General features: G+C 43.3%; 1 protein-coding gene across 5 annotated transcripts in view; it reads right to left on the bottom strand.

The window, feature by feature from the left end:
• LOC117355126 (RNA-binding protein 12B-like) overlaps nucleotides 1–23,583 on the bottom strand; it is a 180,913-nt gene that overhangs the window by 56,385 nt on the left and 100,945 nt on the right. For 4 of the 5 annotated variants that reach the window (XM_033933223.1, XM_033933221.1, XM_033933222.1 and 1 more), the window contains exon 3: nucleotides 18,996–21,420. The exons of the other annotated variant lie outside the window; for it this stretch is intronic. In XM_033933223.1, the coding sequence (XP_033789114.1) occupies nucleotides 19,713–21,395 (1,683 nt within the window). In that variant the 5' untranslated portion in view covers nucleotides 21,396–21,420 and the 3' untranslated portion in view covers nucleotides 18,996–19,712. Of the gene's footprint in view, nucleotides 1–18,995; nucleotides 21,421–23,583 lie in introns of those variants that run through there. 5 annotated transcript variants of the gene reach the window in all.

The following is a 23,583-nucleotide window of genomic DNA, read 5'->3' as shown; positions in this document are numbered from 1 at the left end:
AACAGGTGTTATCCAGGGACAGAAGGCAGCTATCCTCGCATAAGGGTGACGTCATCAGTGGAGCCCAGATGCGGAAGCTCACAAGCATACTTGCTTGAAGAAACTAGAAGTTTCAAGTCGATTGCATCAAAAATGTGCGAGTGCCTTCCCGCCAAGCATAGGGATCGTCCTCAGTTCAGATAGCTAGCAGAGAAGCCAACCAGGGGAGGTGGGTGGGTTGTGAGAACAGCTGCCTGCTGTCCCTGGATAACACCTGTTACGGTAAGTAACTGTGCTTTATCCCAGGACAAGCAGGCAGCCTATTCTCACATATGGGTGACCTCCAAGCTAACCAGAATGGGATGGTGGGAGTGTTGGCAATTTAGGAGAATAAATTTTGTAATACTGTCTGGCCAAATTGGCCATCCCGTCTGGAAAAAAATATCCAGACAATAGTGAAAAGTGAAAGTATGAACCGAGGACCAAGTAGCAGCCTTGCAAATTTCCTCAATAGGCGTAGATCTGAGGAAAGCTACTGAAGCTGCCATTGCTCTGACCTTATAGGCTGTGACTCTACTGTGTAGGGGTAATCCAGCCTGGGCATAGCAGAAAGAGATACAAGCAGCCATCCAGTTGGAGATGGTATGCTTAGAGATGGGATGTCCCAACTTGTTCGGATCGAAGGAGACAAAAAGTTGAGGAGCAGTTCTGTGTGGTTTGGTGCGTTCTAAGTAGAAGGCCAAAGCACGTTTACAGTCCAGAGTATGAAGAATTGATTCTCCAGGATGATGTTGAAAAGCGTTGAGCCTTGAGGAAATTTATAAGAGCAGTTTTGCATATACTGTGAAATGTTAGACATGAGAGCAGAGCTTTGCTATGGAATCAAATCCTTGGCAATGAAATGATATGCTTACAGCTTGATTGGCCCCGAGAATGATATGTTAGGTTGATTAAATTGTTTACAGTTTCATTGCTCTGTAAAACTGCTTGCTTATGAAATGCACATCCAGGACATCTGCACAAACCTTGAGGCTAAAGAGAACAAGGGTTATAAAGCAATGCAGAAAGAGAACAGGGAACTAAGAAAGGACATGGCTTTTAGACGCAGAATGGGTTCAAATATGCTCTATTATGTAATGCACTATTGATGACTTATGCATCTTCTATGGTGTGCAACAACATCATCACATCTGATCACATCTAGTTCTGGTGCCTATGTTTGGGTTTTTCCTACATGGTAATGGGTTTTTGTTGACATGAAAATGGCCTGATTAATGACAATGAGATTAATGACGTATTGTATCAGATGTGTTAACAAATTATACGAGGACGCACAACATATATGTTCATATGATGATTCAAACTGTTGTGTGATCGTGGCACCGATGTACCCCTTCCTCTTCAAACCCAGCATGCACCCAAAAAGAGGGAGAAAAAGCTTCAGACTAATGTAGCAGTACAGAACCAAAAGGTACAAATCAAAACTGCTTTTGATACTTTCACTGGCAAAAAACTCCCTCACAGAACAGCTCAGGTTTAGAAAAGGGAAAATCACCCGGAGGCAGGTTCAAGAACTTAGCTGACAAGACGACGACTTGAGCTTCAATGCTGCCACGTCTTCTCCAATCTTCCCAACAAGCGACCTTGTTTCACCAATGTTTGGCTCATCAGGGGAACAAACAATAGAGCTTTTGAAAGTGCAGCCATGCTGAGACCAGCCCCAGAACAAAGGAAACAGACAAGATCACTTAAAGCCCTCCCCTCCAACACAGACCTCACTTCCGGTCCGAATCAACCAATCAGCACTCAGCTCAGCTCTTATCAAACTCAACTGATTGGAGAAAATCAAAACAGCAAAAAAAGAAAAAGCAACAATGTAAATGATTTCCACCTTTAAAAAATGCTTGTCACTCCACTCTCTGATTAAGACCCAATGGCTACACTGTTTGTAAAGAAAGTATCAAACGTGCCCCAGACAGCCCCACAGCTTGTCCCCACAGGAGAAAGTCTGACATGCAAAGTAAGTTAAACACCGGAAGTTACTGCCAAAGAATGACGAAACAGCAAGTAACCTGGGCGGGCCCTTAAGAGATCCAGACTAGTTGTGGCTAAAATCCCTCCACAGGGATCAGTCACCGCAGCGGAGACAAGCCAAATTAATCTTGACTAAAACACTGCAACATGATTAGCAACAGAATCAAATTGTTTCTCATTAAAAAGACAATCTCTGAAAGCCTTTAGTGCATTCCATATAGCCCTTAGTACTCTACATCAACCGCCTGGGGCTATATCCTAAGCTGACTACATGGGCTCCCCTTCCCAAGTTGGATACATCTGTCGTCAACATATTTTGAGGAGGTAGAATTTGGAATGAAAGTCTCAGGGTCAGACTTGATCCAATGTCCACCAATGTCTATCCAACCTTGCACTGCACTGCAGGCACGAGCTAATAAGGGAGATCTGGTACTTCCCTGAAGCTAGAGAAGGTGCAGAGATCTTCAGTGGGCTAGGTGACTAGTCAGAAGGACCCAAAGGACCTCAGCAGAGTCAAAGTAAGGTACCACCCAGAGGAAAAGGGAGACACTGACTACTGGAAGACTTGTGCAGAAGGATACAGCACTAATGGGAGAAAGCATGATCCATGGAGACCAAGATCAGTACCTCAGAGCTGACTAAAATGGAAGGGGACCTATTGAAGGGAGTACAGCAGTACCTATGCAGGAGGTGCTAGTGGTCCGAAAGATCAAAAGGAATTCAGAATACCTTCCCAGAAGACTCCAGTGCATTAAGTATGGTCAACCGAAAGATGTGCCCCCTCAGAGAAGCAGGACAGAAGATATAGGACCCCAGCAAAGAGTAGGAGTATACATCTACCCTGTGGAAAAAAAATGGGCCATAGCCAGCCTATAATAGCTGAAGAACAAGCAGAGTGGGAAAGTGCTATAGCCACTGAAAGGACCCAAACATAATGGATCAAGCCCCAAAAAGCCCCACTGCCCCACGATGACTGTAGCTTGCATTGCATGGCCCACAATTCCAGCGAATCCAGCTCCGCCAGAACTCAAGGCTGTAGGTGAGATGGACAGCAAGAAAATGCAGAACTCCTTCTCCACCCCCGGGTCCAACCATCAGAAGCAGGCGAAACACATCTGAGCATAGGAACATTCTTGTGACCTGAAGTAGAAAGCCGACACTATTCCCACCAAATTGCGCTGCCATCAGAATTCAAATAGCAGCTGCTGGAAGCAGGATGGGAGACAGAGACATACCTTACTACCAAAAGCTGAGCTGCTGTTGAGTCAAGTGGCAGCTTCTGGAGTCACCGGGGAGAAGGGGGGAGTGGAGGGGCTGCAGCAATCTGAGAGAGACACACAGGGCCGAAGAGGCTCGGGCCTCTAACTCCAACAGTGCAGGAACCATACCGGGTGCAATACACGAACTGTGCAGCGGCTCCAGATGTTGCCAGGCGCAGTACTCCCCCAAGAGAGCACACAGACAGGGCTGGACAGGCTCAGGCCTCCGAGTCAAACATCACAGGAACCACAAGGCAGATCCAGACTTCTGCCAGCACCCCCACCAAGAAGCACTCATTCTCCCCCAACTCCAAAAAACACCCAACACGGAAAGCAAAACATGAGCGCAGTCAGCACTACTAGATGGTCAGAAAGGACAGAAAGAGGGAGCTTGCTTGAAACAGAAAACAGGATGCAGCCTCAAACAAAACAGGCCCAACTTGTAGCTCAGAACTCTCCACTCCTCCTCCGCTGAGTGTCAATGTCACAAGAAGGAAATCAAAACCACTGCAAACTACCAGGAGGAAAAGAAACAGAATAGTGTAACAGAAGCAACATACTCACTGCTGTAGAAGGATGTGCACAAAAAGCAGTTACTTACCGTAACAGGTGTTATTCAAGGACAGCAGGCAGGTATTCTCACATATGGGCGACGTCATCCAGGTATGAAAACTTTAGAAGTGCATCGCCATTTTAAGAATTTAGAAAGTTCACGAAAGTCCGAACCGTGCATGCGCAAGTGCCTTCCCACCCGATGTAGGCGCGTGGCTCCTCAGTTCAGTATGACAGCTAAGAAACCAACCCAGGGGGGTGGGTGGGTTGTAAGAATATCTGCCTGCTGTCCTTGGATAACACCTGTTACGGTAAATAACTGTGCTTTATCCCAGGACAAGCAGGCAATTTATTCTCAAATATAAGTGACCTCCAAGCTAACTACTATGGGATGGTGTCGAGAGTTAGCATTTAGGAAAACAAATTTTGTAATACTGGCTGGCCGAAGTATCCATCCCGTCTGGAGAAAGTATCCAGACAATAGTGAGAAGTGAAGGTATGAACCAAGGACCAAGTAGCAGCTTTGCAGATTTTTTTCAATAGGAGTAGATCTAAGGAGAGCTACTGAAGCTGCTATAGCTCTAACTTTATGGGCTGCGACACGACTCTCCAGTTGAAGTCCAGCCTGAGCATAACAGAACGATATACAGGAAGCCAACCAGTTGTAAATCGTTCTCTTGGAAACAGGATGCCCCAACTTGTTAGGATCGAAGGAGACAAAAAGTTGAGGAGATGTTCTATGAGCCTTTGTCCTGCTGAGATAATAAGCCAAAGCTTGCTTGCAATCCAGACTATGAAGAGCTGCTTCTCCTGAGTGAGAATGAGGTTTAGGAAAAAACACTTGAAGCACAATCGACTGATTGAGATGAAATTCAGTGATGACTTCTCGGCAGGAACTTTGGATATGTGCGAAGAGCCACTTTGTCATGGTGAAACACAGTGAAAGGTGGATCTGCTACTAATGCTTGAAGTTCAGTCTTCTAGAAGAAGTGAGTGCAATGAGAAAAACAACTTTCCAGGTAAGATACTTGGGATGAGCTGTACACATTGGTTCAAATGGAGGCTTAATCAATCTGGAAAGTACCACATTGAGATCTCAGACTACTGGAAGTGGCTTGAGAGGTGGTTTAACATTGAAAAGCCCTTTCATGAACCTGAAAACAAGAGGATGAGCAGTGAGAGGTTCACCCTCAACTGGTTGATGAAAAGCTGTGATAGCGCTGAGATGGACTCTAATAGATGTAAACGTGAGTCCCAAATCAGACAAATGAAGAAGGTAATCCAAAACTAGTGAAACTGAGATGGATGTTGGATCATAATGATGAAAAAGACACCAGGAAGAAAAACGAGTCCACTTCTGCTGATAGCATTCCTGAGTGATTGGTTTCTTGGAAGCTTCTAGAATAAGTTGAACAGGCTGAGAAAAGGAAGATCAACTGGATATAGCCCGAGAGATACCAAGCTGTCAGGTGTAGCGACTGAAGGTTGGGATGTAGAGGCATTGGCTTCCTGACACTGAGCTGAAGTAGAAAGGAGAACCAAGGCTGCCTGAACCATTGAGGAGCTATAAGAATCATGGTGGCGGCCTCCTGCTTGACTTTGACAAGAGTCTTTAGAATGAGTGAAAATATGTAGAGAAACTTGCGTGTCCAATCCAGGAGAAAAGCATCCACCTCGAGACGATGAGGTAAGTCTGAAACAGTACTGGAGCAACTTGTTGTGGGAAGATGCAAACAAGTCCACTTGAGGAATGCCCCACTGAGCAAAGATGGGATGGAGAGCTGCAGAGTTGAGCATCCATTCGTGAGGTTGAAGAATTCTTTTGAACTTGTCAGCTAAGTAATTCTGTTCCCCCTGAATGTAGACTGCTCTGAGATAGATGTTCCAAGCAGTCGCCCAAAGCCAAATCTTTTCAGCTTCCTGGCAAAGAAGGAGAGATCCCCTGCCTCCTTGCTTTTTTATAAAATATATGGCTACTTGATTGTCCATGTGAAGCAAGAGGACTTAATTGTCTATGAGATGTTGGAAAGCTTTGAGAGCATAATCTTCTGAGTTCCAGAAGATTGATATGGAACTTCTGCTCATTGGTGGACCAATGGCCTTGGGTCTGAAGACCATCCACGAGGCTCCATGTCATGAGAGATGCACCACGTAGAAAATCAAGTCCATTTTAGGTGGTAGCATTGTCTAGTGGCAGGCTTTCTAGAAGCCTCTAAAATGTCTCTTTCAGGTTGAGAAAACTGAAGAGGAAGGCAGATTGGAATGAAGTAAAGATCCTTGACTATGTAAGCAGAGACGGAAAAACTGGTAGAGGGTATAGCTCTCTGTTGCTGAGTTGAATTAGAAGGGAGTTGTCTCAGCCACCGAGAAGCTATCTGAATCATGGTGCATGATCGTTCTTCAACTTGAGAAGAGTTTTGAGAATGAGAAGGAATGGAGGGAATGCATACAGGAAGAGATTTGACCATTCCAGTAGAAAAGCATATGCCTCAAGGCGATGAGGAGAATATATCCTGGAGTTGAACTGAGGCAGTTTGTGGTTGTGAGGAGATGCAAAGAAATCTATCTGAGGAGTTCCCCACTAAGAAAAAATGTGAAGAGGCGGTGAAGAATTGAGTGTCCATTCGTGAGGTTGCAGAAGACGACTCAATTTGTCCCCAGTTTTTCACTCCTTGGATGTAAACAGCTTTCAGGAAGGTGTTGTGGAGGATTGCCCAGTCCCAAACCTTCAGAGCTTCTTGACAAAGGGAGAGATCCCGTTCCTCCCTGCTTGTTAACATAGTACATGGCGACTTGGTTATCCATTCGGAAGAGGACTACCTGGTCATGAAGAAAATGTTGAAAACCTTTGAGAGCATTGAAGATCGCTCTGAGTTCCAACAGATTGATATGACACTGAAGATCCATGCTGTACCAGTGGCCTTGAGTACGGAGACCGTCGAGGTGAGCCCGCCAAGCATAGGTCAAATAATCTGTCGTGAGAACCTTCTGATGAGGTGGCGTCTGAAACAGTAATCCTCTGGAGAGATTGGAACACAGCATCCACCAGCGTTGAGACTGTCTCAACAAAGGAATGACTAATGTGTAGATCGCAAGCCTACATCCACTGAGATGCCAGGATCCACTGAGAAATTCGGAGGTGAAGTCTGGCAAAAGGAGTCACGTGTATTGTGGAGGCCATGTGACCTAGTAATACCATCATGTGTCTCGCTGAGAGTGAAGAGTGGGAAGACACTTTGTGACAGAGCTGAAGAAGAGCATCTAGACGTTGTTGAGGAAGGAATGCTCCGAGTTGGATAGTGTCCAGAACAGCTCTGATGAACAGTAGATTTTGAGAGGGCTGAAGTTGGGACTTGGGAAAGTTGATTTTGAATCCCAAGCTTTGTAGGAACCACATAGTCCATTGGGTCGCTACAATAACCCCCTGAGATGTTGAATCTTTGATGAGTCAGTCGTTTAAATAGGGAAACACATGAAGATCATGGTTACTTAGAGCTGCTGCTACCACCACTAGGCACTTGGTGAACACTCTGGGAGATGATGCCAGGCCAAAGGGTAGCACTCTGTATTGAAAATGCAGATTCCCCACCCGAAATCTGAGGTACTGACGGGAGGCCGGATGAACGGGGATGTGAATGTAGGCCTCCTTGAGATCTAGAGAACATAACCAATCGTTCTGATCTATAAGGGGAATAAAGGGACGCCAGGGACCGCATACGAAATTATTCTTTGACTAAAAATTTGTTGAGTACCCTGATATCCAGAATGGATCGCATATCGCCCGCCTTCTTCAGAAGTAGGAAGTAACGGGAGTAGAACCCCCTGCCCTGCTGTTCCAATGGAACTTCCTCGATGGCACGGAGATGAAGCAGAGCTTGAGCTTCCTGAAGAAGGGCGGTCTGGGATGGATTGGAAAGATACTCTCTTGGAGGAAGCTCTGGTGGAATCTGAGAGAAATGAGAGTATCCTTCCCGGATTGACAGCACCCAGAGGTTGGATGTAATGGTCTCACATCGATGGTAAAAATAATGGAGACGACCTCCTATGGAGGAAGGGAGGACAGAGGCAGAACGATGGACGTTATCTCTGTGTGAGACAATCAAAAACGCTGAGCAGCCTTAGGTACAGCAGAAGGTTGAGGTTTCTGTTGCTTCTGCTGTTGTTGTTTCTTGGCGGTGCTCGAGTATAAGGAGCTGCCCTTGGAGGATAACGCCTCTGGAAAGTTGCAAGACGTTGAGAAGGCTTTGCAGGACCTGGCTTAGGCTTTGGTCTGACAATGGAAGCAAAAGATTTTTCATGTTCAGACTTCTTGGTGGCGGCCTCTATGGACTCAAAGAGGTCATTGCCTTCACAAGGAATATTAACCAGATGATCCTAAAGATTAGGGTCCATATCAATGGTGCGAAGGCAGGCCAGGAGGCGCATCGCTACTGAGAAAGCAGTGACCCTGGAAGATAGTTCAAATGCATCGTAAGATGACTGGAGAAGATGTAGTTGGAGTTGCGCCATGGTAGCACCAAGCTCCAGAAACTCCACATGTCTATGTTCATCCAAGTTCTTCATAAAACTTGGAAAATGGTCAATCAAAAACTTCAAATAAGTCGTGAAGATGAAATTGTAATTTAGGACTCTAGAGGCCATCATAGAATTTTGGTAAAGGCGATGGCCAAACTTGTCCATGGTTTTTCCCTCTCTTCCAGGAGGCACTGTGGCATAGACTCTGGAAGGATGGGTCCTCTTTAATGAAGATTCCACAAGAAAGGATTGGTGAGGTAACTGTGAATTCTCAAATCCCTTGCTTTGTAGTGTTCTATACCTTGATTCCAATTTACCTAGAACAGCAGGTATAGCATAAGGAGTCTATAGATTTCTTTTGAAAGTTTGAGACAAAAGCCTATTAAGAGGAAGCTTGAAGGACTCCGCAGAAGGCTGAGGCAGATGCATTTCCTCTAAATACTCCTTAGAATATTTAGAACCAGCGTCCAATTTAATTTCCAGGTCGTCGGCCATTTGACAAAGGAGGAAAAAGATAATTGGTCTGCTAGAGCATGACCTCGAGAAGGACATGACCTCGAGGTGCCTTGAGTGGAGAAGGAAGGCGAAGCCGCTCTAGAGTACTGGTAACCCAAAGAATACACAGACTTGGACGAGGCATTGGAATCAGAGGAGTCTGGAAGTGGAGACCTCAGTCGATGGGTTGGAGGCCTCGAAGAGCTGGAATGTCTGGACTGAACCCTGGACGAGGAAGGCTTTTCTGCAGAAGCCTTGTGCTTCAATGGATGCCTCGATGAGGGCCTCGATCTATGACGAGAGTGCTGTCTGGAAGTAGGTCTCGGTTGAGATCGAAGAACTTCGCCCTATGCCTGGAGATGGGTAGTGCCGCTGGTGAATGAATAGGGCTAGAAGCTATAGATCGAAACTCCTGACTCTGTGGTTTGGATCGAGTAATCTCTAAGCACTCGCAAAGACTGGGCTCCTTGTATAGAGTGCGAAGATTCCAATCGAGACACTCGCAAAGACTGGGCTCCTTGCATAGAGCGCGAAGATTCCAATCGAGACACTCGCAAAGAATGGGCTCCTTGCATAGAGCGCGAAGATTCCAATCGAGATACTCGCAAAGACTCGGCTCCTTGTATAGAGTGTGTAGACTCAGCTCGAGGCACAGGCAGGGACTCGACCTCACGAGAGACTGCTGATTGCTCAGGCTAGACTGCAGGAAACAGAGTCAAGGCAGGAATATATTTGGTCAGTAACTGAACAAATTTCTGCTCTAACATGGTCTGGAGAGAAGCCTGCAATTGTGGATCCGAGTCTGAAACTGGACAACTTGCTGAAGCTATAGGCTCCGAGGTTGCAGTAGAAGCATGCTTTGGCTTGGACTGATGCTTGGATAACTTGAGGACCACTGCAGGAACCTTCTGTTTAGGTATCTGACCTGAGGGAAGCTCAGGGGAAGATAAAGTAGGTATACTCAAGGCCAAAGACGAACCAAACGAGGAAGGTTCAATGAGACTCGAGGTCAGAGTCATGGAAGCAGGAGGACTCCCGGCTGAAGTCTGGACAGAGTCAGGGCCCGAGGTCGCGGGTGTAGCTGAAGAGTCCATCCTGAACAGTTTTTCCACTTGAACTCGATGACATTTAAGGGCTCGAGATTGAAGAGTAGCATAGCGCGGGCACAACTTCAGAATATGGTCAGGACTGAGACACTTAAGACACCAGCAGTGTGGGTCCGTGAGGGAAATCGCACGCTGGCACTGGCTACACTTCTTGAAGCCTGTTACTGGCCAGGACATAGAAGGGAAGATTGCCGCTGTAAAGTCGAAGCCCACAGGCTGCGGGCGTGCGACCTGCCCTGCCAGTAAGTCAACGAACAAATTAAGAAATGAACACAGTGATTCGCAAAAGAACTAAGACAAACCGTGGTGAAGAGAAGGCATGAAGCAAAGAAGTTTCACGTAGAGCGTCAAAGACAGACTTCACGGCTCCGCAGAAAACTGAGAACTGAAGAGACTTGCCCTGTGCTGGGTGGAAAGGCACTCGCGCATGTGCGGTGTGGCCGACTCAAAACTTCTACGCTTCTCCAAGCAAGTCTGCTTGTGAGGCTGTCCACATCCAGGCTCCGTGGATGACGTCACCCACATGTGAGAATAGGCTGCCTGCTTGTCCTGCAATAAAGACATGTATAGTCCATCTCGTCTGCAGGTTAGACTTTGGAGGGCGCTGCTGCCTTTGCTTTTTCTGCTGAGGCTTTACTGGAGCAGAGGCTTTGGCTGAAAAAGCCTCTGATAAGAGGAAGCAGGTCTGAAAGGTCTCGATGATGAGGGTTTGGACTTAGGTTTAACTAAGGTGTCCCATCGAGTCTCATCAGCCAAGAGTTTTTGGGTTGCTGTTATCTACAGAGTCTCCAAAAACCTCATCGCCTAAGCAAGGGACGCTGACTAGTCCTGGAGTCATTATGGGTCAAATTACCAGGAAAAAGTGGCCTTGACATAAGATTGGGTCTATACTATCGTCCACCTGGACAAACGGAAGCAAACGACAAAGAACTGGCAGCAGAATTGAGGCGGGAAGGCAACAACAGGAATGTGACAGTAATGGGAGATTTTAACTACCCTGGGATAAACTGGAATATTGGAAACTCAAACTGTGCGAGGGAAACAGAATTCTTAGAGGCTGTGAGGGACTGCTTTATGGATCAGCTTGTCAAGGAACCAACAAGGGGATATGCCACTCTTGACCTAATCCTCAACGGAATAGGGGGACCTGCAAAAGAAGTGGAAGTAGTAGGACCACTAGGAAACAGCGATCACATGATCCAGTACAAATTAGGAGTAAGTACAGCAAAAGGGAAGAGAACCACAGTGACAACGTTCAACTTCAAGAAAGGGAACTATGATGCTATGAGAGCAATGGTAAGAAAAAAACTTAAAAACAGCTCAAGGAAAACAGAAACTGTAGAGCAAGCCTGGTCTCTATTCAAGGGCACAGTCCAAGAAGCACAACATATGCACATCCCCAGATTTAGAAAAGGGTGCAAAAAAAACCAAACAAAAGACCCCGCATGGATAAACAATGAGGTGAAGAAAGCGATAGGAGACAAAAAAAAATCATTCCAGAAATGGAAAAAGGACCAAACTGGGGAAAACTGGAATGAACACAGGAAACGCCAAAGAGAATGTCATCAAGTGGTTAGGAGAGCGAAAGAGAATACGAAGAGAGACTGGCCAGGGAGGCAAAAAACTTCAAATCATTCTTCAGATATGTTAAGGGGAAGAAACCGGCAAGGGAGGAAGTAGGACCGTTGGATGATGGAGACAAAAAGGGAGTGATAAAGGAGCAAAAAGAGGTAGCCGACAGGTTAAACGAATTCTTCTCGTCAGTCTTCACAAGCGAGGACACATCCAGTGTACCAGAACCCGACGTGATCTTCCATGGTGACCAAGAAGAAAAACTGTCAGCAATAGAGGTGAGCCAGGAGGATGTCCTCCAACAGATAGATAGACTGAAAAGCGACAAATCACCAGGCCCGGACGGAATCCACCCTAGGGTACTAAAAGAACTAAGAAATGAGATAGCGGGAATACTCCAACGAGTTTGCAACCTATCCTTGAAAACTGGAGAGATTCCGGAGGACTGGAAGATAGCAAATGTTACACCTATCTTTAAAAAGGGGTCAAGAGGAGACCCGGGAAACTATAGGCCGGTAAGTTTGACATCGGTTCCGGGCAAGATGGTAGAAGCACTGATAAAGGACAGCATCTGTGAGCACATCGAAAAAAATGGGCTGATGAAAGCGAGCCAACATGGCTTCTGCAAGGGAAGATTGTGCCAAACAAACTTACTGCACTTCTTTGAGGGGGTAAACAGCCAGTTGGACAAAGGGGAACCTGTAGACATCATTTACCTTGACTTCCAAAAGGCCTTTGACAAGGTACCCCATGAGCGGCTACTTAGGAAGCTGTGGAACCACAGGGTGGAAGGGGACGTACACAGATGGATCAAATACTGGTTGGCAGGCAGGAAACAGAGGGTTGGAGTGAAGGGTCACTACTCGGGCTGGAGGAAAGTCACGAGCGGAGTTCCACAGGGGTCTGTGCTTGGACCGCTGCTGTTCAATGTATTTATTAATGACCTGGAAACGGGGACAAAATGCAAAGTTATAAAATTTGCGGACGACACTAAACTCTGTAGAAGGGTTAGAACTACGGAAGAGTGTGAGGACCTACAAAGGGACCTAAACAAACTGGAGGAGTGGGCGAATAAATGGCAGATGAAATTCAATGTAGGGAAATGCAAGGTCTTGCATATAGGGAGAAAGAACCCGATGTTCAGCTACCAAATGGGGGAATTAGTATTAGAGGGAAGTAACCTTGAAAGAGATTTGGGTGTACTGGTGGATACAACAATGAAGTCAACGGCGCAATGCGCAGCAGCCGCAAAGAAGGCAAACAGAATGTTGGATATTATTAAAAATGGTATTACGACCAGAACAAAAGAAGTCATCCTGCCGTTGTACCGGGCAATGGTGCGCCCGCACCTGGAGTACTGTGTTCAGTATTGGTCGCCGTACCTTAAGAAGGATATGGCAATACTTGAGAGGGTCCAGAGGAGAGCGACACAAATGATTAAGGGCATGGAAAACCTTTCATACACTGAAAGATTGGAGAGGCTGGAGCTCTTCTCCCTGGAAAAGCGGAGACTCAGAGGAGACATGATAGAGACCTACAAGATCATGACGGGCATAGAGAAAGTAGAGAGAGATAGATTCTTCAAATTTTCAAAGCATAAAAGAACAAGAGGGCACTCGGAAAAATTGGAAGGGGATAGATTCAAAACAAATGCTAGGAAGTTTTTCTTTACTCAGCGGGTGGTGGACACCTGGAATGCGCTTACAGAGGACATAATAGGGCAGAGTACGGTACTGGGGTTTAAGAAAGGATTGGACAATTTCCTGTTGGAAAAGGGGATAGAGGGGTATAGATAGAGGATTACTGCACAGCTCCTGGACCTGTTGGGCCGCCGCGTGAGCGGACTGCTGGGCACGATGGACCTCAGGTCTGACCCGGCAGAGGCATTGCTTATGTTCTTAACATCCATGTCAGAGACTGAGCCACACTAGCCTCCTCATGGTCACAGACATAGAAGAGGCTCTGGACGCAAGTTCAAAGATGTCATAAGCTGAACGAACGAGATACTTTCTCAACTATAGAACAGTGCTCACTAGATGTTGAAAACCTTCCAACTTACAAGAGGGCATATATTTTTGATATGCAAGGAACTGCTTCATGAGGTGCTTCAAATAGCACGAGAAGTAGAAATTGTAGTTAACAGCTCTATTAGCCAACATAGAATTTTGATACAACCTTCGCCGAAATCTGTCCATAGTACGGCCCTTCCTACAAGGAGGAACCGATGCATAAACCTTTGATGGAGTAGATTTTTTTCAAAGTAGACTTCACTACAAGGGATTGATGAGGGAGTTGAAGTTTATCAAATCCAGGGAAATTATCTTATAGAGAGAATCCAATTTTTTGGGTGCCACCGGTACAGAGAGAGGATATTCCAAACTTTTGTAAAGAATTTCTCTCAAAATCCCATGCAAAGGAAGCTTGAGCATGTCCTTAGGAGGGTGATCATAATCTAAAGTTTCGAGAAACTCCTCACTGTTATTTGGAATCAGCCACCAAATTTCACAGACAGATCCTTTTCCATTTGTCATATGAATCAAGTACAGGAAAGCTTTTCAGTTGGAGAAGCTCTAGGTGGAGAATGCCTTGGAGATTTTGATGCAGTAGAATCATCAGCATCGGTAGAAGGTGATGGTTTGGGATCAGAATCATCCTGTAAATCAGAGTCTGGCAGCAGAGATGGTGCTTCGTCTGGTGCTGGTCCGGTGTCGTAGTCTCCGAATGTTTTCATTTTCGGGACACTTTTCTGGACTTCATGGAGCTCCTGTCAGAATGTCTGGAAGATGACAAATGACGTAGAGCAGATGGAGACCGGTGCTTGGAACAAAGATGCTTCGATGCCGGAGTGGCAGGACTGGATCGACAATGCGAGTCCTTGGAACGCACTTATGGAGCATCAACAGCACCGGAGGTCTTGGCAATGTTAGACTCAGACTGGACCAGTACCGGAGGACCCAGTGTTGGGAGAAGCAACTGAAATTGGTCCCCGAGCTCCTCACGAAGCAAAGCATTTAGCTTCTGCTTCAAAGTAAGCACTGGTACATGGGGCTTTGTCACCGGTACCACAGGTGCTATGACACATTCTGGAGAAGACGACTCTGATGACAAAGCACCCCTTAATAATGGAACCAGTCGCTATAAGGACTTATGCTTGGTCGGCATGAATTGGTTCGATGCCTTTGTGATCTGCGCCCCTGGAAGGGAAGGGGATGGCTTCTTAGCCAGCTTACCCAAGGGCTCGATGTGCTGCGACACCGGTGTCGATGGTGGTACCTATCGGTGTCGTCTTTGATGCCAATGACATCGACATAGAGGGTGTCGTCGGTGCATCTCCCTACATGTCGACACCGAAGAGTTTTTCCTGTTGGAGAATTTGATTCTTTATGGTGCACTTCAGCAACAAAGAACAGCATTTGCAAGACTGTACATGGTGTTCGAGACCCAAATACTGCAGGCACCAGCTGTGAGGATCCGTTAGCGATATAGTGCGAGAACACCGACCGCACTTTTTAAATACCGTCAGCAGGCATGACATTAACAGAAACACTGCCTCAGCCAAATTAAGCTCGATGGCTGAGGCGTGAATAAAGGCCCCATCAGGAAGAAACCCGCGGACAGCTGAAAAAGAAAAAAAAAGTTTAAATTCTCATGTAAAAAAAAAAATCACAAAAAACTTTTATACGAGAAAGAACAACAAGAAGAAATAAAGACAAAAATAACGCGAGAACAGGAAGGCAAATGTATGAAAAAATGAAGACCATTGGAGAATACAATTTCAATGCTCCGCGGAAAAAAACGGCATGAGGAGCTGTGCGCCTATGTTGAGTGGAAAGACACACATGTGTGGTGTGATCTATCACAAACTTTCTAAATTCTTAGTGGCAATTCACTTTTAAAGTGTCCATAACAGGGCTCCGTGGATGAAATCACCCATATGTGAGAATATGCTGCCTGCTTGTCCTGGGATAAACGCAGTAAACTGTAACAGAAAGTTCCAACCATCCACTGCACTGCCTTTGGGTTTAACAGTCTTTTTTTCTTTTTGGGAGAAGAGAGTTAGACGTGTTGGACAATCCCAGAGGAGCTGCAGGGGATGGATAGGAACCTGGCACTACCACATCTACCCTAAAATAGGTACCCAGTAAGCCTAATCCCCAAGCTCAACTGAGTCAAAACAAGAGCTTAGCTGCACCTGAAGCTGTACCAAGACACCGCTTACAGGCCAAGCTTAGCAGCAGAACCATGAGCAGGGGAGAAACCATCCATCCACCTGCGGAGATGGAGAATACTGAATCACCAGCGAGCATACCATCACATATATGGCAGAGCTCAACTTTGTGCTCTCTATCTCCACTTGCTGATACATGGATCTGCTGCTGTTGACAAGGAATTGATTTTCTACAATACTACGACAGGCATTCAATAATTTATCTACCTCAGTAGGCATTTAACATTTTGTTTTATTTTTCCATATAGTCCCCTGATAGCTCTATACACTTCATCCCCTTTACTGCAATGGCTTTTAATCCCTTTGAAAAAGATTCTTCTGTTTGACCATCAAACCAGGAGATCTTTGAGGTCTTCATCACTTGAAAACTGATGTCCACAGAGAGAATTCTTCAAAACTCAGAACAGGAAATAATCTGAGGGAGGCAAGTCAGGACTGTAGGGTGGATGGCTCAACTGCTGAAACCCCCATTCTCAGATGGGGGTCTGTGATTGTCGTGATATGTGCACCAGTGCATTGTCGTGAAACAGCAGCATAGCTGCTGCAAGTTTTTGTCTTTTCTCCTTGATTGACTCCCCAGTTATGGTTGTCTTGTGTGGCATGAACTCCAGAAGCAAGTCCTTCATCATCCCAGAAGACATGATTTTGCCTTTTCTTTCTTGAACATTTTTAGGGTGGGAGCTGACTTGTGCTTCTACTGCATTGACTCCATTTTGAACTTAGGATCTCTATGATAGATCCAAATTTCATCTCCAGTCACCAAACAATGAAAAAAATTCACTTGGTCTTCATTGAGCATCTCAAAGTTCTTCTGACAGCACTGGATCCTGGTGGCCTTCTGACATGGCGCAATATTCTTGGAATCCATCTTGCACTAATCTTGGAATTGTCCAACTTTTCATGAATTATTTTCCAAATTGTACCTGCCGAGATGCCCATTTATTCAGCTATTCGGGAAACCTTGATTTGTTTGTCTGACAAAATTAAATCCTCAACTTTCTTGCACACTTCTGTGGAAGTTGCTTCCAAGGCTATCCAATGTGAGGGGTAATCTTCAATAGACTCTCTACTCCTCTGCTTGCTCCAAAATTTTACTTTGCAGGATGATGATGCACACTTACCATAAAATGAAGTCATGTGTTCATGAATCTCCTTTGGCTTTTTCCCCTTCTTTTGTGAGAAATTTTATTACTGAATAATGCTCCAAATATAGCAGTTTCTTACTTGATTCAGAAAAGGACTCTCCCGATACCCTGTCTCATGGAATGTTAAGACTCGCACTGAGCAGCAACTGTACATGAGTAACATTCAGATACAACAACAACAAAAAAAAAAATCAAAATTTAAATGGCTGTCTATCGATTAAATACATATACAAAAAACCATTAAAAGAATCAAAAAGGATTGAAGACTCGAGACTATAATGATGCTTAATACTTAATTGATAATTTAGTTTAAATTTAATTCAAAGTTATATTAGGGCAAGCCTCAGATAGTGGAGTACATCCTCCCATACTGGGATATCTTCAGGAGAAAGAAAACATCTATTCTCTAACTCCTATAACATCACCGGCTTAGTCCCACCTCCCTACCAGATTAATTACCAATAATTAAATTACTTCCTAAAATTCATCTATCTTATTTTAAATACTCTCAAATTTTATTTCATCCTATTTTAATATCTAATTAATAATTTATTATATAAAAAAATCTCAACTCTATAATATATATGGCATGAAATTCATTTAGCTCTAAAAAGTCAAGCCAGTTTGATACTCAAAACCAACAGAGAAAGTGTACTGTAGAAATAAAGTGCACTAATGCCTTAAAGTGCTTTATAGGTGCTTTTGCATTCTTGATAATTCAGTTAATTTTACGCTTCCATTCAATACAATTCAGCTCAGTTCAGTTCATTCCTGTTCAATTCAATCAATCTTTTCAACTGCTTAGTCCAACTAAACCAGGGGTCTCAAAGTCCCTCCTTGAGGACTGCAATCCAGTCGGGTTTTCAGGATTTCCCCAATGAATATGCATTAAAAGCAGTGCATGCACATAGATCTCATTTATATTCATTGGGGAAATCCTGAAAACCCGACTGGATTGCGGCTCTCGAGGAGGGACTTTGAGATCCCTGAACTAAACGATTGAAAGTGCTCAAGTGCTACAATTCCTTCAATTCGTAGTTAACTGCAATTCATTGCTCAGTTCATTTTCATACGATTCATAAGAATTAAAGTACTTAGCTCAAAGTTGCTCTTTTTAGAAACCACAGCCGTTGCTTGTATTTATTCCAGTCTTCCGACGAGGCCTGCGTTTCACGGGATAGGCTTACAACCCGCTTCGTCAGGAATATAGTTTAAGCAACACTTGTCTAAGTCACTGCACACCACTGTTGGTTCCGAGCAAATTTCAAGCCATATATATTTTAGAGTTGAGATTTTTTTTATATAATAAATTATTAATTAGATATTAAAATAGGATGAAATAAAATTTGAGAGTATTTAAAATAAGATAGATGAATTTTAGGAAGCAATTTAATTATTGGTAATTAATCTGGTAGGGAGGTAGGACTAAGCCGGTGATGTTATAGGAGTTGGAGAATAGATGTTTTCTTTCTCCTGAAGATATCCCAGTATGGAAGGATGTACTCCACTATCTGAGGCTTGTCCCTAATATAACTTTGAATTAAATTTAAACTAAATTATCAATTAAGTATTAAGTATCATTATAGTCTCGAGTCTTCAGTCCTTTTTGATTCTTTTAATGGTTTTTTGTATATGTATTTAACATTGAGACACATCACAACATGCACAGACTTATTTCAACACACTTGCTACTTTCTTTCATAGTCAAGTAGATAAATTATTGAACACCTCTCATAGAATGTTTCCTCAGTCCTGCTTTCATTGAAAATATTTAATCTTTCTGCTGAATGTATCAAAACTCCCAAATTCTGGAATCATAAAATACTGCCAAGGGTGGAGGGGGAGATAAAGGATTATCTTGAAAAAACCTTAAGTTTTTAAACCATAAATCACTAAATAAAAAGTAGGTCTAGATGCTATGCATGTAACATTCCTAATACAAAAAAAAAAAAAAAAAAGAACCAGAAAATTGTAATAAAGACTGGAGTCTTTATTTAAAATAAACCTCAAAATCAACTCTTAACAGTTTTTACTTAAATACCAAAATCACCTACATAGAAAGGAACAGATGTTTCTGCATACAGGGAATTCATATCAAATGCATTCCAAGTATGTTTATGTAAAGTTTATTTATAAATATACACACATACCTTGATATACCTATCTAGATTTGGTTACAAGATGATGTAGCATTTGAACTGGTTTTATTAATGAATAAACTTATTGCAAAATGTAGAAGTATAAGGAAATAGCATCTTAAAGTCCCTTAAGAATTTCATTCAACTCCATATTCTCATTTATTCATGTAATAACCCATGTATCATACATTTAGTAAAAGCTTAAAAAAAAATCACGTTTCATGAAAGCTAAAATAAACTATCAATTCTTTAAAAAAGAAACCACTTACAGATGTATAACAGAATAAGAGCTAAATATCTAAATACTGAACAAAACAGCTTGCAGAAATGTAAAGCAGTTATTGGACTGCAACTCTCTACAGTAACTACGTACATAGATGTGTAGTTTAAATACAGTGAATTACATTTAAGCCAAGTTTAACTTTACTCTATGTCGACTAACTGGTTTACCATGCAGTTCACGAACAGCAGCAATTGCTTCATCAGTGCTTTCCACAACAACTGTAGCAATGTCAGTTGGAAACCCACTTTCATGCTGTATTGAAACTAAATCTGGTATCACCTGATAGCCAAAAAGTCCAAAATTTCACCGAGGTTGTAAAAGGAATATTCTTCAGTCGAATTACCACCAGTCCAAAATTTCACCAAGGTTGTTTAAGGAATATTCTTCAGTCGAATTACTACTGGAATTACCACCAAACACTTATCCTTTCTTCAGGATTACCTTCACTTCCATCGATTTGCGTATCAAACCTACTCGTATGAATTTTGGTAGAATGTAGGTTCCTGGATTCTTCAGAGCTATGTCCGAGATGAGGCACCTCAAATGACTGTACTGATGATGCACATGAACTGTCAATTTTGTCACTGGATTCTCCTGGAAAAGCATTTACACCAAATTTCTTTAGCTGTGCCTCAGAAATTCGTTGCAACAGAATTTGTGTTCCCAAGAATTTCTGGCAATTTAAACTTTCAGCAAGTGATACAAGTTCTTCAGAATTAAACATCACAAGTGCTTCTCCAAGGCCAACTCCTTTCTCATCATAAAGCAAGTAAATATCATCATCATTAAGTGAAAACCCTGCAAAGAACTTCTGCATTTCAGCTTTTGTCACGTCAAAAGGAAAGTTTTTTACATACATGTACAGCCTTGGCTTTGAAGCAATATCTTGACAACTGCTGTTTGGCACATACTCCAATCTTGCTCTCTCAGTAATTTCAACTTTTTCAAAAAGTTCCAACATTAATTTTTGATCAATAGGATAAATATAAACTTTATTATTTTTAAGTACACACCTGTGATAGCTCAAAGCCATGCTATAATCTCTTGCACTCTTGAGCCTAACAAATCCATCTGTTATTCTGTTTTTATTGTTGTATTTTAAGAGTTTAATTTGATCATAAGACAAATTTAAATTACAGAAAAAGAGTTTTATATCTTTCTTCTTAACATTATAAGATAGGTTTTTTATGTGTATATAAAATGCTGGGCTCTGAGGTGAACGAGACCTGTATCTCTCTTTCCTTGGAGATCTTGATCTTCTTTTGTCTTTTGAATGCACAAAATTTTGTTCCAAAGATCGTGATCGCTCCCCACTCAGAGTATGAGTAATCTCTTCATTCTTGAAGAAAAACCTATCAGCAATCATATTTTCACTGTTCAATCGATCCCAGTGGCTTTTAGTAGCATGTGAAATTTCAATAAGCCTTAAACCTAAGAAATGTTTGTCAAGCTTAAGTCCTTCTAATGCATCCTTACTAGAAGCAAATTTAACCATACATTTTCCATTTCTAAGTCCAATTTTAGGAGCACTTTGATGCAATGAAAAGATGACTCCAACCACACAAAGACCATGAAAAAACTCTTCTATGTCCTCAGCAGTTGTTTTATAAGGTAGTCCACGTACAAACAAATAACATCTATCTGAATCATGATGTTCATCTCTTCTTTTATGACTATAAAAATCTGAAGGACTTGCATCTGTTTTATTTATTTCTTTATCTGATGCAACCAAGTCTAAAAATGTTTCATCTCTTGAAGCACTAGGGATCCTGGATCTATGACGTCTTGTTCCAGGCACTGGTTCTCTTTCTCCATGTTCATTTCTTTTTCGATTCATTTCAAGTGTATTTTGTTTTTGTGTCTTGCTGCTAAGGTATAATTTTATAGCTGATTGTTTGATACTCCCCCCTGATCGGTTCATTGCACGTCTGGCATCTTCATCTGTGGCAAATGTTATGAATGCCTCCCCCAACTCTCCACCAAATATATGCACGCCTCCATCAGGAATATGCAATCCTGTAAAGAAATGGCGGATAGCTGCAGAGCCTGCAGATACAGGAAGCCCCTGTAAACGGATGATTACAGCCATCTTGAACTCAACCAACAGTAATCACCTGCAGACAGAAAGGTATACGTGATATCAAATCTTTAGTATTCATCCGTCTTAATATTTAACCTGTGCTTAAAGATTATGCCCATTACGCAAGTTTCTTATTTTGAGGGAAAAAAAAAAGAATAATTTGTGGGCAGTCACTATGGCTGCTTAAACAGTCATCTAGTAAAGAAAATTTGATCTGCTGTATCTTTTCTTATATGCAAGTTTCCACTTAAATGATATCAAGCGTGTCACATGTAAATAATGCACCAAATACACAGCTCATTAAGAAAAGAAATCTTAAAACAGACCGACATACATCAATAAGAATTCTAGAAGTTAGATATCTGCTTTTTAGAATGCATATTTGTCCAAACAATAATGTTTTAAAACAGTAATGTGTCTACCAATGAAAGATTAGGTTCTTACCTGGATAATCTTGTTTCTATTAATATACACAGGAGTCTGTACATTAGATGATCAATCCATGCTCTTGAACCATTTGCAGAAGGATATCAATCACATCTTTCTGCTCCTCCTCCTTCACCTGTGAAGTATAGCTCCCTCTTAAAGCTATCTAGCTGCAATGTAACATGAGAAAAGAGAAGGATGGACAAAGGGAGCTTCCCTGACAACATACGGTACATTTCTGTTCTGCTTTGTAACTCATGAAAAACAACAATTATTAGCATGAACTTGCAACATGTGTATCAATGAACCAACCTGCTCCGTGCAACTAGCACTAAACATAACACCAAAGCTCAATAGCTCATTACGTAATTAGTAAGTGAATCATACATGTTCATCCAACTGACAGAAGAATTTCAGTTCTGGGCCATAAAGTTGTCCAAGGCAGAAAGCAGGCGACTTGCAGAATGCACAGGGCAGGCTGTATGGACTCCTGTGTATATTAACAGAAATAAGATTAACCTGGTAAGGCCCTAATCTTTCATTCTGCTGCATATTTTGACAAGTCAGGCCCCGTGCCTGCTGTGGTCCCTGTTAAAGCTGGCAGAAAGGGTGAGAGGAAACCTAAAAAAGGTATTCCCAAGACCAACTCACAATCCCAGACAGATCAGCTTGATGATCCCACCGACCCAGAATGGAAGGACAGGGAGACCCTACCCAGTCACTACAATCCTGGCAGCAGTGCTAGAAACATAGGTTTTAAACCTATTCCTGGTAATAGGGAGCAATGTCACTTCCCTAGTGTCCACCAGATGAGCCAGAGAGAGACCCAGGTGAGATCAGCCAAGGCAGGGCGTGGCTCCCAACATGAAAAGCCAGTAGATTTTTCTAGGCTGTTGCAGAGGTTAGGGAGAGGAACAAGCCTCTCTCCCCTAAAGAGGTTTCCAGCTCTAAGCAGGGTAATGGCCCAGTCCCTATGTAGATAAGTGAAGGCTGGCTCTTCTATGGACTTTGCAACAACTTCACCTTTGGCTGACTAAACAGCTGCTAGATTTCTGGAGCCATAGGAAAAGGTTTGGACATAGTTTTGGCCACCTTCATGGAACCTTCTGGAAGTCTCCCATTGGTTCAGTGACCAGCAAGATAATGTCTGGATGCGAGGTATAAAAGGTGGTCTGAGCATTTGTGTCGCTCATGTAGACAGTGCACTGTGTGGTAGATGGCTGCTGAGGCTCCAAAGTCAACTCTCTAAGCATATCCAGAATGACATGAGGGACAGAAGCCGACTTGAACGGTCGTTGAACCGATGTATCATCTTCCTGGACGAGAGCAATGATCGCTTCAACTCCTGGTCCCCGACAAGAAACCAGAATCCTCAAGAAAGAAAGCCAAGCCCTGGGATAATAAAGGCATTGAGTCCGATCTCCCACCCTCCCAATCCTGCTCAACTTAGTCACACACGCTGGGAGTCAGCCTCCAACGAGGCAGAGAGCACTCCTGAAGAGGCCTCTTTCCCCAGCACTCTCAGGCAGCACAAGGCATCCTAGGTCCATCAAATAAGCTTTCTACAGAAAATTCACAAATTCTGGAGTAAATTTTTGGACAGAAGGCTCCAAGGACCCCTACAGGACCTCAGCTTGGCTTCTTTTGGGATCCACAGGTTCATTTCTCCCTACCACTAGGCCCCGCTGTGGTTCTCCAGCTCTAGAGGACTCAGAGGAGGCTAAGTCCAAGGCTTCCCTCTTCCTTGCGTGCGCCGAACGCAGTACACAGA

The sequence above is a fragment of the Geotrypetes seraphini genome, chromosome 2 (assembly GCF_902459505.1).
Source record: "Geotrypetes seraphini chromosome 2, aGeoSer1.1, whole genome shotgun sequence".
NCBI classification, from domain to species: domain Eukaryota; kingdom Metazoa; phylum Chordata; class Amphibia; order Gymnophiona; family Dermophiidae; genus Geotrypetes; species Geotrypetes seraphini.
Note: the sequence above shows the minus strand (reverse complement) of the source record. Positions and strands in the feature narration are given on the sequence as shown.